Source organism: Cervus canadensis, chromosome 28 (assembly GCF_019320065.1).
Source record: "Cervus canadensis isolate Bull #8, Minnesota chromosome 28, ASM1932006v1, whole genome shotgun sequence".
Lineage (NCBI taxonomy): Eukaryota > Metazoa > Chordata > Mammalia > Artiodactyla > Cervidae > Cervus > Cervus canadensis.
Window position 1 is genome coordinate 24,640,496 of NC_057413.1, and position 12,816 is coordinate 24,653,311.

The 12,816-nt window shown below is 43.6% G+C and overlaps 1 protein-coding gene across 2 annotated transcripts in view; it reads left to right on the forward strand.

Moving 5' to 3' along the window:
* Positions 1-10,116, forward strand: part of KIAA0319 (KIAA0319 ortholog) — a 71,442-nt gene extending 61,326 nt beyond the window's left edge. For both annotated transcript variants that reach the window (XM_043450101.1, XM_043450100.1), the window contains 4 exons: positions 2,227-2,349; positions 3,590-3,680; positions 6,654-6,745; positions 7,032-10,116. In XM_043450101.1, the coding sequence (XP_043306036.1) occupies positions 2,227-2,349; positions 3,590-3,680; positions 6,654-6,745; positions 7,032-7,210 (485 nt within the window). In that variant the 3' untranslated portion in view covers positions 7,211-10,116. The remainder of the gene's footprint in view (positions 1-2,226; positions 2,350-3,589; positions 3,681-6,653; positions 6,746-7,031) is intronic.
* Positions 10,117-12,816: the final 2,700 nt, after the last annotated feature.

Here is a 12,816-nt window from a genome sequence, read left to right on the forward strand (position 1 = left end):
TTTAATTATCTTTCTAATTTCTCCATGTCAACTCCTATGGGAATATTCTAAAAGAATCAGATTTGCTAATCAGGGCTACATTTTGCTGGCACAGAAAGAAGACATGGGGACAGCTTCACTTTAGCATCCAGGGATTTGTTTTGCATTTATTTCTCCAGTCGGTTTCCTGCAACATACATTTGCCAACTATGCTTTGTCTTTGAGGGAACCTGGAGAGAAACAAGTCATGGTTCATTTTTAAAACTATACTCTCACACACTGGTCATTGTCAGAATTTCAGACTTAAACAGTCTGAATGTTGTTAAACAGTCTTAAACAGAATGTTGTTAGAGACAGATAAGTATTAATGGCTGGAAAATTGATTGACGTGGGACATTGTGGCTTAGGTTGTGAATAGATGTTATGTAGGTTATTGGGAATTTTGTTATTCTTTAGTCGCTAAGTCATGTCCGACTCTTTGCGACCCCATGGACTATAGCCCGCCAGGCTCTTGTCCATGGGATTTCCCAGGCTAGGATATTGGAGTAGGCTGCCATTTCTTTCTCCAGTGGATCTTCCTGACCCAGCGATTGAACCGGTGTCTCCTGCATTGCAGGTGGATTCTTCACTGCTGAGTCACCAGAAACAGTGAAAGTGTTGATCACGCAGTCATGTCTGACTTTTGGGGATCCCATGGACTATAGCCCACTAAGCTCGTCTGTCCATGGGGTTCTCCAAGCGAGAATACTAGAATGGGTAGTCATTCCCTGCTCCAGGGGATCTTCCCAACCCAGAGGTCAAACCCAGGTCTCCTGCATTGCAGGTGGATCCTTTGCCATCTGAGTTGCCAGGGAAGCCCATTGGAAATTTAAGATAGCTAATAGTGCCTTCCAGTGGGACCTCTTCTCTTAACCACTTGTTTGCTGCCTCTTGCTGGTACCAAATCCATTCACATGTGCGGATGGAAATGTAGTCTTTAGCCCAGGTTTCTGTCCCCACCTTCCAAGGGACATGAATACCTTATTATGTTAAAAGGATCATTTCAGTAGACATTGAGGACCATGATAATATTTGGATAGTAAAATTTAATTTGTCTCAGATGTGTATCTAATCACAATTGACTTTCTTTGTAATGTGGAGTAAATTAATTTTTTTTTCATTTATTTTTATTAGTTGGAGGCTAACTACTTTACAATATTGTAGTGGTTTTTGCCATACATTGACATGAATCAGCCATGAAAGAATTTTTTTCTTGCTACAAAAGTAATCTTTGTTTATTGTAGGAAATTTGGAATACACAAGAAGACAGAAAACTAGTATAATCCTAGAATAATCCTCTAGATTCTAGAGTCTAGAATTCCCACCATTTGAAGATAACTTTTGTTAATAATTTGATGTTTTTCCTTCTAGTTCCCCCATCTCTAGACGCATGTAATGCAATCAGGATAATTTGATACGTATTTTTAAATCTGCTTTTTTAACTTCAAACCATATTATGATCATTTTCTCAAATCTTTTAGAATTTATCCCTCAGTAAGATATTTGTGGTCACAGAATACTCCATCCTGGATGTGTTTCATAATTTATACAACCAAGTCTCTACTCACAGACTGTCAGGTTGATTTTTAAATAATGGTAGGTTGTTTCAAGCCTTCAGGTTTGCAGTCATTTGTTACAGCCGCAGTTGGAATCTCTGATGCAGAAAGAGTATTCCCTGGTGGCTCAGACGGTGAAGAATCTGCCTGCAATACAGGAGACCTGAGTTCAATCCCCAGGTCAGGAAGATTTCCTGGAGAAGGAAATGGCAACCCATTCCAGTATTCTTGCCTGGAGAACCCCATGGACAGAGGAGCCTGGTGGGCTACACTCCATGGGGTCACCAAGAGTCAGATGTGACTGAGCAACTGAGCACACATACACAATGTAGATAAGTCTTTGTGCACATCCCCAGTCATTTTCATTGGATAAATCTTTAGCATTTATCATTCTTGGGCCAGAGGGTGCTGCATTTCCGCTACGTGTTTAAGCCTTTTGTTTCACGGTGCACGTGTTGACATGTTTCTGCCATTCACTTCCTGATGAGATTGTCAATATGAGAGACCATCCCTGGACCGCCGTCCATACAGTAAGAGGCACTTGACTCAACAAGGCGCCTCTCTTCAGGGTCTATGGAAGAAGAAGACACAGCTGAAGCCAGGGAGCCTCCTTTGCCCCATGATGACCTCTGCCTCACTCGCCTTCTTGCAGGGTGCCTTCTGAAGTGTTCTGGCCATGGTCACTGTGACCCTATCACAAAGCGCTGTATTTGCTCCCAGCTGTGGATGGAGAACCTGATCCAGCGTTATATCCGGGATGGGGAAAGCAACTGTGGTGAGTCCTGGCATGGTGGGTGGGCTCCGGGTGAGGAAGCTTCAGACAAATCATTCTGAACTGTCAGAAAGACCTGCCTGACTGTACAGCTATAAATTCAACCCTTTTCTCATCCAAAGCCCATTGAACCAGCTCACGTGGTGATGGGTCAAGATATTCCCACAATTCACCTTGGGGGTATGTTTAAGACTTTTCCTTAAAACTTTCTGCTGAGGAAATTGACCTCGGCAGAACAGATGTCACTAACCATTGCTGAGAAGGTCACTTTGGGCTACATGGACCCCATGTCTAGACTGTACCTGCCTTGGCTTGAACTGGGTGTGACCTTCTGGTAAAGTGGCCCATGGTGTCGACCTGGCTGGAATCAGATGAGGAAGAAAGTTGGCCCACTCCCCAGGCTGTCTGCCCAAGCAGGCTCCAAACATTGGAGCCACCATCTTAGCTAGTGTCTGCCTGAGCCACAGCCTCAGTCTCTTCTGAGGAGGAAACTGTGTTTCAATGCCAGTCTGTTTCTAAGAGTCATTTTGTCTTCTTGGGGATGCAGATGGACATAATTGGCAGAAAAATTAGGACAAGCTCCCTGCCAAATTATGTTCCCGTTTCTACTTCTTAAAAATTTGAAAATAACCAGCCCTTGAATCATTATTCCAAGTAGTGTTGTAACATTTAATGGAGTTAAACCTTGTGTCTTTGCTCCATTGGTTTCTCTCTTCCTGGGTTGTTGCAAAGCTTTTTACACTGGATTTTCGTAAGGATGTGGAAGAAGTGAAGTAAAGATGAAATCGTTTCTGAATGACTGTCGGGCTCTATGATAAGTATCTTCATGTCATAGGCAGCCATACAAATGAGCACCTTATTTGCTTTATTGAAACCAGACCAGAACCAGTATTGAGATTCTGTGATTCTGGAATGCATGTTTTGATGTACATTATTACTTGGGTGTTTCAGAAACCTTCTTAATTGATGGGTTTATCTTTTTCAGTTTCTTCTGTTCTCAGATCAGCATGCAATATGTGCTCCATGAGGTCCCTGAACCAGTTGGATAAATGTAGGATGGTTTGAAGTTGTTCTTGATTTGTTAGTATTTTACCAGGCCCTGCAGCCAGCCTGGTGAGGTGGTCACACCACCACAGATGGCCTTTGCGTATAAGGATTCAGAAATATTCGTTGAGAGTTATTGAAATAAAGCTGTTTTGCAGAGGGTATGTAACCTGTCTGCTCTGGCTTTCCTGTCTTTCAGAGTGGAGCGTGTTCTATGTGACGATGCTGACTCTTGCTCTCATTGTGCTGACAGGGGGTTTAACGTGGCTTTGCATCTGCTGCTGTAAGAGGTACCTGGCATGCTTATTTATTTCTTTGAAAATAAAGATGCAACATTCAAGGTGACAGGATAGGGGTAAGGGCTGTTGCTCGGGTTTGTGACACTGCTCAACTTTTGACAATCTCTCTTTTTACGAAGAGAGACTCGATTTTAAAACCACATGATAATACATTCTCCCCCACAGGGCTTATATGCCTACTAGTTAAATGGAATAATACTAGAGGCAACTTTTTTTTTCATTACAGCTGTCATATTTTCTAGAAGATTCAATGCTTCCTGTATCAAATCTAATCTTCTTTTCTACCAGTCTCACATCACGTTCACTAGAACACTACCTCAGTGGCCTAATCCACTCTCAGTAGAGAAAGGAGTTCTAGAATATACTGATCCAAATGGTAGGTTTTCATTAGTTTACATCTCTGAAGCAACAAATCTATCTGAATTCTTTTTCCTAAATGCAGAACTTTAAGTGAAGTGGCACCATCACCAGAGAAGTTTTGCTTTAGGTTTTTCCTTCTTTTTTTCCCCCTGTGAACCTGACCGCTGAGGAACCCCAGACTTAACTAATGGTCCAAACCTTCCAGAACCCCATGCCCAACCCTCTGTGAGGACATTAATAAGAATAATGATTGCTCAAGTCCTTAGAAGGCAGCATTGGGTCCACTTTCCTACATGGAACTCTGTGAATGCTCTCCGAAGATTTGATAAACAAAACATAATTCAGTTCAGTTTAGTTGCTCAGTCATGTCCGACTGTTTGCGACCCCATGAACTGCAGCATGCCAGGCCTCCCTGTCCATCACCAACTCTCGGAGTTCACCCAAACCCATGTCCATTGAGTTGGTGATGCCATCCAGCCATCTCATCCTCTGTCGTCCCCTTCTCCTGACCTCAATTTTTCCCAGCATCAGGGTCTTTTCAAATCAATCAGCTCTTCACATGAGGTGGCCAAAGTATTGGACTTTCAGCTTTAACATCAGTCCTTCCAATGAACACCCAGGAATGACCTCCTTTAGGATGGACTGATGTGAAGAGTCCCTTGGACAGCAAGGAGATCCAGAGTCTTCTCCAACACCACAGTTCAAAAGCATCAATTCTTTGGCACTCAGCTTTCTTTATAGTCCAACTCTCACATCCATACATGACCACTGGAAAAACCAATGGTATACCATAATAATAGTTATTTTTCAGAGGTCACTTATCAATTTTTGTAGTTTTATTTGTGATTACTTTTCCAAAGGTAGGACCAGTGAGCGAGTGCATAGGCAAGAGGTAATTAGCAGCCTCTATCCATTACGTTTTCCCAGAACCATCTGGGATGAAGGTCACCCTGCTGTGCTTGGCTTTCAAAATTCTGCAGCTTTGTGACCTTTGTATCAAGTAGAAGATGAAGATAACAAGAGTGACTGAGCATTTATTAAGTACTTGCCATTATAATGAATGCTTCTAAATGCTTTCTATGTGTTATCTTATTGAGTTTTCCCATCAATCATGTGAGAAAGGAACTGTTCTTATTCCCATTTTACAGGTGGGAACATGCAGTCAGAGAGATGAGAAAAAATGGCCTCACAGTCACCCAGCTAGTAAACCCAGAGTTGGAAGCCCATGCTCTTAATCACCAAGTTCTCAGAATATTGCCTTTGTTTGTTCTTTACAAATCTTACCATAGTGTCTATGTGTATTTTCACATTTTCCTCTGAAGCATAGGGTGAGGTCCATAGGATCAGCCTGGTTGTCTTGATGTGTTATGAAAAAATGAAAGACTGAGTTATTGCTTATTCCTTTGGGAGAATTTATTATAATTTCTGTTGATTTTTTTTTCTGATTGCTAGTTATGTCATCTTGTCATTCTTGCATCTTTGGACATCCCAGGGTAGTATAGGTTCAGGGGGAAACTTGTTCATCCAGGTTTTTCTGAGGAAGGAATTCCTCATGGAGAAAAGCTTGCTGGGCCAACATGCAGAGTTGCTAGAAGGTCCTTGCATCTCAGCCTGAGGCTTAGGTGAGAACCTGGAGTTAGGTGATAACAGCAGTGCTCCTCTGACGTGTTTCTTCGGGATGATGGCATAAGTAAGAAAGAGACTCACAGACTTAGAGAACGAACTTATGTTTGGGGGAAGGATGAGGGGGAAGAGATCGTTAGGGACTTTGGGATGGACATGTACATACTGCTGTATTTAAAATGGATAACCAGCAAGGTCCTACTGGACAGGGCATGGAACTCTGCTCCATGTTATATGGCAGGCTGGATAGGAGGGGCATTTAGGAGAGAATGCATGCATGTGTATGTATGGCTGAGTCCCTTCTCTATTCACCTGAAACTATCACAAAATTGTTAATTGGCTGGGTCAGTGTAAAGAATCCACCTACTAATGCAGAAGGTGCAGATGCAGGCTCAATCCCTGGGTCAGAAAGATCCCCTGGGGAAGAAAATGGCAACCCACTCCAATATTCTTGCCTGGAGAAATCCATGGACAGAGAAGCCTGGCCAGCTACAGTCCATGGGGTCACAAAAGAGTCGGACATGACTTTGCAACTAAGTAACAACAATATCAAATAAAAAGTTAAAATAAAAAAGAAAGGCACATGATGTATCTCAGGCTCACCAAACCCCAGATTGGGCTGTGACGCACATCATTAATGAAGAAGATTGTTTGTGTGTTAGACACTCAGTCGTGTCCTCCAGGCTCCTCTGTCCATCGAATTCTCCAGGCAAGGATACTGGAGTGGCTTACCATTCTCTTGTCCAGGGAATCTCTCCAGCTCAGGGCTCAAACCTGGGTCTCCCACATTGCAGACAGATTCTTCGCCATCTGAGCCACCAGGGAAGCCCCACATATCATTAATAAAAGATGCCAATGAATAAAATGTAATAGCATTCTAAAGGCAAAGCATTTCCTTTAGTGTCCTCCATGGATTTTAAATCCTGGATCCCACCTACCTCCTTGAGGATCTGAATGGACCTTTTTCTTTGTCCTTTTCAGACGAAAAAGGACTAAAATAAGGAAGAAAACCAAGTACACCATCCTGGACAACATGGATGACCAGGAAAGAATGGAGCTGAGGCCCAAATATGGTAAGTCTCCGAGACAGTTTCCCAGTGCCTTGCCAGCATTTCATCTCAGCATCTGAGAGTCACCCTGCGAGGATGCAGCTGATAAGTGCCGAAGCTTGGGCTCAGGCTCAGGAGTGATTCCAGAGCCCCTGTTAACACCCACCAGGAAACCCCAAGGGCCTGCTGCCTCCTAAGTGATGGCTTTGCAGGTGCAGAGCGCAGGGCTCGGTGCCCGGGACCAGAATGATGGATGGCGGGGAGGGAGAGTGCCGCTCCCCTCCAGAGGCATCTGTCCGTTTCTCCCTAGGTATCAAGCACCGAAGCACAGAGCACAACTCCAGCCTGATGGTGTCCGAGTCCGAGTTTGACAGCGACCAGGATACAATCTTCAGCCGAGAGAGGATGGAGCGAGGGAATCCGAAGGTTTCCATGAACGGATCCATCCGAAATGGAGCTTCCTTCAGCTATTGCTCAAAGGACAGATAATGGAGCGGTTGGTTGTGAAACAGAAGGATGCCTACAGGAATCCTTTAATCCCGGAGAGTCGGTGGGAGTTACAGACAAAACTCAACTCTTGTTAGTATAGCGTGTTCCCATCCTTTCACACTGGGCTGGACGTGTGTCCCCGTAATTTAAAAGACCTGTCTTCTTGGGGTCTTTGAGACACAAAACAGAACGAAAACGATGCTCTTTTCACTGAGATGCTTGTTAGTAGGAGTAAAGGTCGGGTAAGACGCTAAGGTATATGCTTAAAAGAGCTCTGTGTTTTTGTACCTAACACAGCATTATATCCCTATGTTAAGAAAAAGATGAATCTGTTTCTGTCTGCAGACCCCTGGGGAAGGTGAGTTCAGTACGGATGCAGAGAGGGCTGACTTCTCTTAGGAGCGGTAATTGCCTTTAAGGATGACTTTCCCAGCGTGGTTTCTGTCATAGGAGCCTTGGAGCCTGAGGTCTGTGTGTATTGAGCTGATTTATCTGCAGTGTGGGTTGTCCTCTGTCCAGCCAGTTTCCTGTGTCGAAGAGACACACATACAGAGCTGAGGTCTCCCGTTTTTGCTGCTTTGAGATGGCCAACCACCATTTCTGTGCTGTTTCTAGCAAGTATCTCTAGGAAGTTTGAGAGCTCAATAAGAACTGTGTTCTGAGGACCAGAGGCAACAGAGAGGGAGGTGGGGTTTGCTGACTTGTGGGTTGAAAATCGAAGATAACATTTTAACAGGTTTTACCTTTTATTTCTCCGAGAAAAACAAACTATTGCTGAGGCCTCTCTCAGCTTCAGTTTATAGGAAACACAAGGAAAGTGGTTAGTAATTCATTAGCTGTTTATCATGTGCAATAGGCCATGCGTTTGGACCTCCACCAATAGGAATAAAGACTGAGCAACTTTGTAATATACACAGTCAGGGATGTGGGCCCCGTGGATGCAGAAGTGGTAAGGGGGAGGGCTGAGTGTATTCCCAAACTCTGAAACACCTCCAGTCTTAATGAGAATGGTATGCTTCTGATACTCGGCCCCTGTAGTTACTCTTCCTAATAACTTGACATAGATAGCCACTTAATTTGTTTAAAACTATATTTATTCTGCCATTTTCTACTAAATAGCTTATTTTAAATATATGGAAAAAATTAAAGCATCTCTAACCACAAAGCCGCATCCGAGAGCAATGAACTACGGTGACCTGTAGCCTGAGAACTCAGCTGGCGGCTGATGCTTTGTTGTCCGTTGTGGTCCTGAGGCTGATGGCCTGGGCGGTGCCCTTGGCGTTCTTTGTGAAGGGATCAGAATGAGGGACGGGCCTGTCGCAGACAGAACCGGGGCTGTGGCGTCAAGCATGACCACATTTAAGCAATATTCTGTTGCACAAGCTTTTGTCACAGGAGAGGGAAACCGGGACTGCTTTGCTATGATTAAGTGGAGAAGCAAGGCCATTAAACCATCAGGTTTAAATCATCAGGACAGGACAATAGAGAAAATAGTCCCCATGGGCCATTGAAAAAAACGAAGCTTTCCGGTGCTGTTCTTGCTGCTAATATCCATCCTCATGAGACCGTCTTATTTTTAATTATTCTGTTTTCTGGGAAATGGCAAAAGTAAAAAGCATACAGGTGTGATTTTATTTTTAAGCATTTCTTTATGTCTACACTTTCTGTCTAGCCAGCCAGTTCAGTCCTATTGATGGTGTTAGAAGGAAAATGTGATGCTTTTTACATAAATATTTAGCTTCGTGAACTTAAAATCTGCCCTACCCAGTGGCCAGTTATATTATTTTCGTGTGCAACTGGAAATTTCTGGCACAGAGGATGGCAGCCTAAATATGATGTCGGCAGAGTGCAGTGATGGAGAAGGAGTGATCATGTTTTAAGTGCTATGTACATAATACATGTATTTTACATACTCTATTGATCCTTACAGTCAAGCTGGAAAGGTATATATATTGAATATAATAAAGGCCCAGAGAGTTTAAGTAACTTGCTCAAGGTCATGGCCAGTCAGTGGTGGATATAGGAATCGAATACAGATTTTGTAAGCTGCAAGGTCCATGCCTTCCACCCTCCTCCCCTATACACAAAGGACTCCCACGCCCAGTTATTGGAGGGCAAATTCTGGTGGGTCTTTTGGACCACTTGGAAGTTTGGTTCCTAGGACCAAGAATTCCCTCTGTGAAGGGAGCAGAAGGCAAAGGGGAAGAAGACTTCATCTTTTCTGCGGGATCATACCCGAGGCTGCCTCTCTGGGTGGCTGAGCACTGCTTCTGCCCTTTCTGACCCTGTCTCCAGCCCAGCGGGTCTGATCCTTCCACCACTGATGGATCGTGAATCTATGGTGGGTCAAACATAAACACCACACCAGAGATCAGAAAGTGAGTCCTCTTTTGTTATCCCACTTCTCATGAGAGGAGCCGAGCGTGAGGTGGAATGCAGCCAGCCTTCCTCACTTGCGCACTTTGCATTAAGGGTCTTGGGAAGATGAAACTCTGTAGGAGCTTAGATGAGCAAAGCGGGGCCCGAGAATGTGGGAGAGGCCAGTGGTGGGGCTCACAAATGACCAGACTATTAGTTGCTGGCTAAAAAAAATCAATGGTGGAGCATTCAAACCCACAGTATTAAGAGGTCTAGCATGTGTATGACTAAGGAACCTGCTGAAAAAGACGCAGTGAGGTAAGAAGTAATACCACGTGGCATGCCAACGCCACCTCCTTTATGGGCAGAGAGGAGGGGCAGTACTGTTCTTTTCTGTGTGTGACCAAACCATCATGAACTTTGGCTGAAGTCTTGGTTTTCTTTACTTTTTTTTTTTTAATGTCTTTCCCCCATGTATTGACAAGGTATCATTTCTATTATAACACTATTAAATGTATGTGCTAATCTGAATAAAGGTGTCTGTATTCTCTGTAATGCCTCCATGTCGTTGGGTGCATCGGGGGGATATTCATTCTTTATACTTCTGTGTGGATGGATTTCCCAGAGAGGAGGCAGCAGACTGGCCCATGACCTGTTTTTGTGCAGCCAGTGAGTTAACAGTGTGTTTTACATTTTCAAATGGGTGAAAAAAATCATATTTCTGTGATGCTTGAAACTCGCATTGGAATGGAATTCAGATGTCAGTTCAGTTCAGTCATTCAGTCGTGTCCGACTCTTTGCAACCCCATGAACTGCAGCACGCCAGGCCTCCCTGTCCATCACCAACTCCTGGAGTTTACTCAAACTCATGTCCATTGAGTCGGTGATGCCATCCAACCATCTCATCCTCTGTCGTCCCCGTCTCCTCCTGCCTTCAATCTTTCCCAGCATCGGAGTCTTTTCGAATGAGTCAGTTCTTCGCGTCAGGTGGCCAAGTATTGGAGTTTCAGCTTCAGCATCAGTCCTTCCAATGATGTCAGTGTCCCTAAATAAAGTCTTACTGGAACACAGGCACATTCTTGCTTTCCTTTGTGCTACAACAGTAGAGGTGAGTAGTTTCAACAGAGACTGTGTCCTAAGAATATAATGTAATGTAATATAATATAATCTGACAGAACACCTGAACACTTACTCTTGCCCACTAGCCCACTGGGACAGCGGTGTTGTCTGTGGTCTAAATTTTGGCAACTCCTTCCTGGTTAGCTGATAAAATGGATGGATTATAGGTAGATTTACAGACCACCAATTTCTAAACCCACTTCCACTTGCTTATAAATAACATACAAATAGAATATAGCCTTTCAATATTCACACCTAGCATGACCTATTTTTTTTTCCAGGACAGATTTCCCACACTCAATAAATGAAAACCACACTAGTTTGCGTTTTAATTTGTTGCAAGCTAAGTCAGAGATAAAGAACCTGTAACAGGTGAAAATTTACTGCTAGAAATAGTAGGAAGAAGAAAATACACTTCCAAGTGAAGGCCCAGACTAAGCATGAAGCAAACCCACAAATTGAGTGTAAAAAAACCAGAAACATCAATAGTCAGGCGACCAGAAGAGGGCGCTTTCACGCCCTGTGATGACAGCAGAGCTGGACAGGAGGAAGGCCTCTCTTTCCTGATAAGGACTCAGCCAATGAAAAGCCACGAACTCTTTAACCCGCCCAACTTCCGTTTCCTCCCTATAAAAGCATTTTTTCTTCTATTGGTCTGCGGGGACTTGACTTGATGCAGCTGGCGGTGGTTGCAGATCTCAAGTTAGTTAGTTCTCTGCTCGTCCCAACTAAACCCATCTTTGCTCGAGCAGTATCTGGGGGTTCCTTTCAGGTCAACAAGAGGTAAGTGGATCATTTTTCCTGGTAACAAAGTAATTTTAAAAATCAAAAGCAGGTTAAGAGAAACGCATGGAGTAAATGGAATGATAAAGGGAGATGGGTATCCAGGAATGCTGTTCTTTTTTTGAAAGAATGCTATGTTTTCTTACTTTGTTCAAGGCCTACTGATGTAACTTGGATTCAGTGAGGCCTACGTGAAATTTTTGAAAATATAAACGAACACTGGATGAAAGTATAAGATATCCTGTCTAAATAATTAACAGTGACTTTATCTGAATAGCAGGGTTTCAGAAAATGCCTTCCTCATACACTTCTGTAGCCAAAAAACCCAAACTTTGATAAAAGTACATAATGGATAACCGTGGCCTGTGTAGGAGAGAGAGACTGGTGAACTTGAGAAAGCCGGAGGATCCTCCTTTCTTAGACAGCCACACCTGCAAACCATGTAAATTCTGGCTTAGTTCAGCAAGCATGTAATTAGCACAAGCCATGGGGCAGGCGTAGACTCAGTAACCTTAGACTCAGTGGAGTCTAAGCTCCTACTCCTCTCCGTACATAGGCCAAAAATTGAGAGACGGGTTGTTGGGGCAAGACATAATGATTTTATTCAGAAAGGCAGCAGGCTGCAAATATGGTGGGCTCATGCTCCAAAGAACTGTCTTGGTTGAGTTAGAATTCAGGCTTCTTTTATACTAAAAGAGGAGAGAGTAAACTCAAACATTTCCTGGTTTCCATCAGCCTCTGGAGGGGTGTGGACGGTTCTTCCTGCCTACAGCCATACATAGATGGGCCTAGTCAGGATATTTACTCTGAGCTAAACAAAGGTATTTTAGCTTAATGCTCATTACCTAGGAAGCAGGGTTCTCAGAGACGAGCCATTGCGAATAATTTAAGCTTAACTTGCTGCTATTGTTTAGTCACTAAGTCGTGTCTGACTCTTTTGCAACCCCACGGACTGTAGCCCACCAGGCTCCTCCATCCATGGGATTTTCCAGACAAGGATACTGGAGTGGATTGCCATTTCCTCCTCCAGGGGATCTTCCTGACCCAAGGGTTGAACGCATGTCTCCTGCATTGACAGGCAAATTCTTTACCACTGAGCTACCAGGGAAGTCCTATTAACTTGTAATAGAATACAAGTTTCTTCCCTACTACAGTCCTGCTGTATGAATGTGCTAGGGTACCGAATTTCCTAGGCTGGCTCCCTGCCCAAGAGATTCACAGACTAATCAAAGGAGCATTGTTTATACATGTAGCAGAGAAATAATTTTTCCTCTACCTTTCAGAGTTCTTGGCTGAGACCACTGCCATAAAAGATTAACAAGAGAAAAACAAATTTTAATAAACTT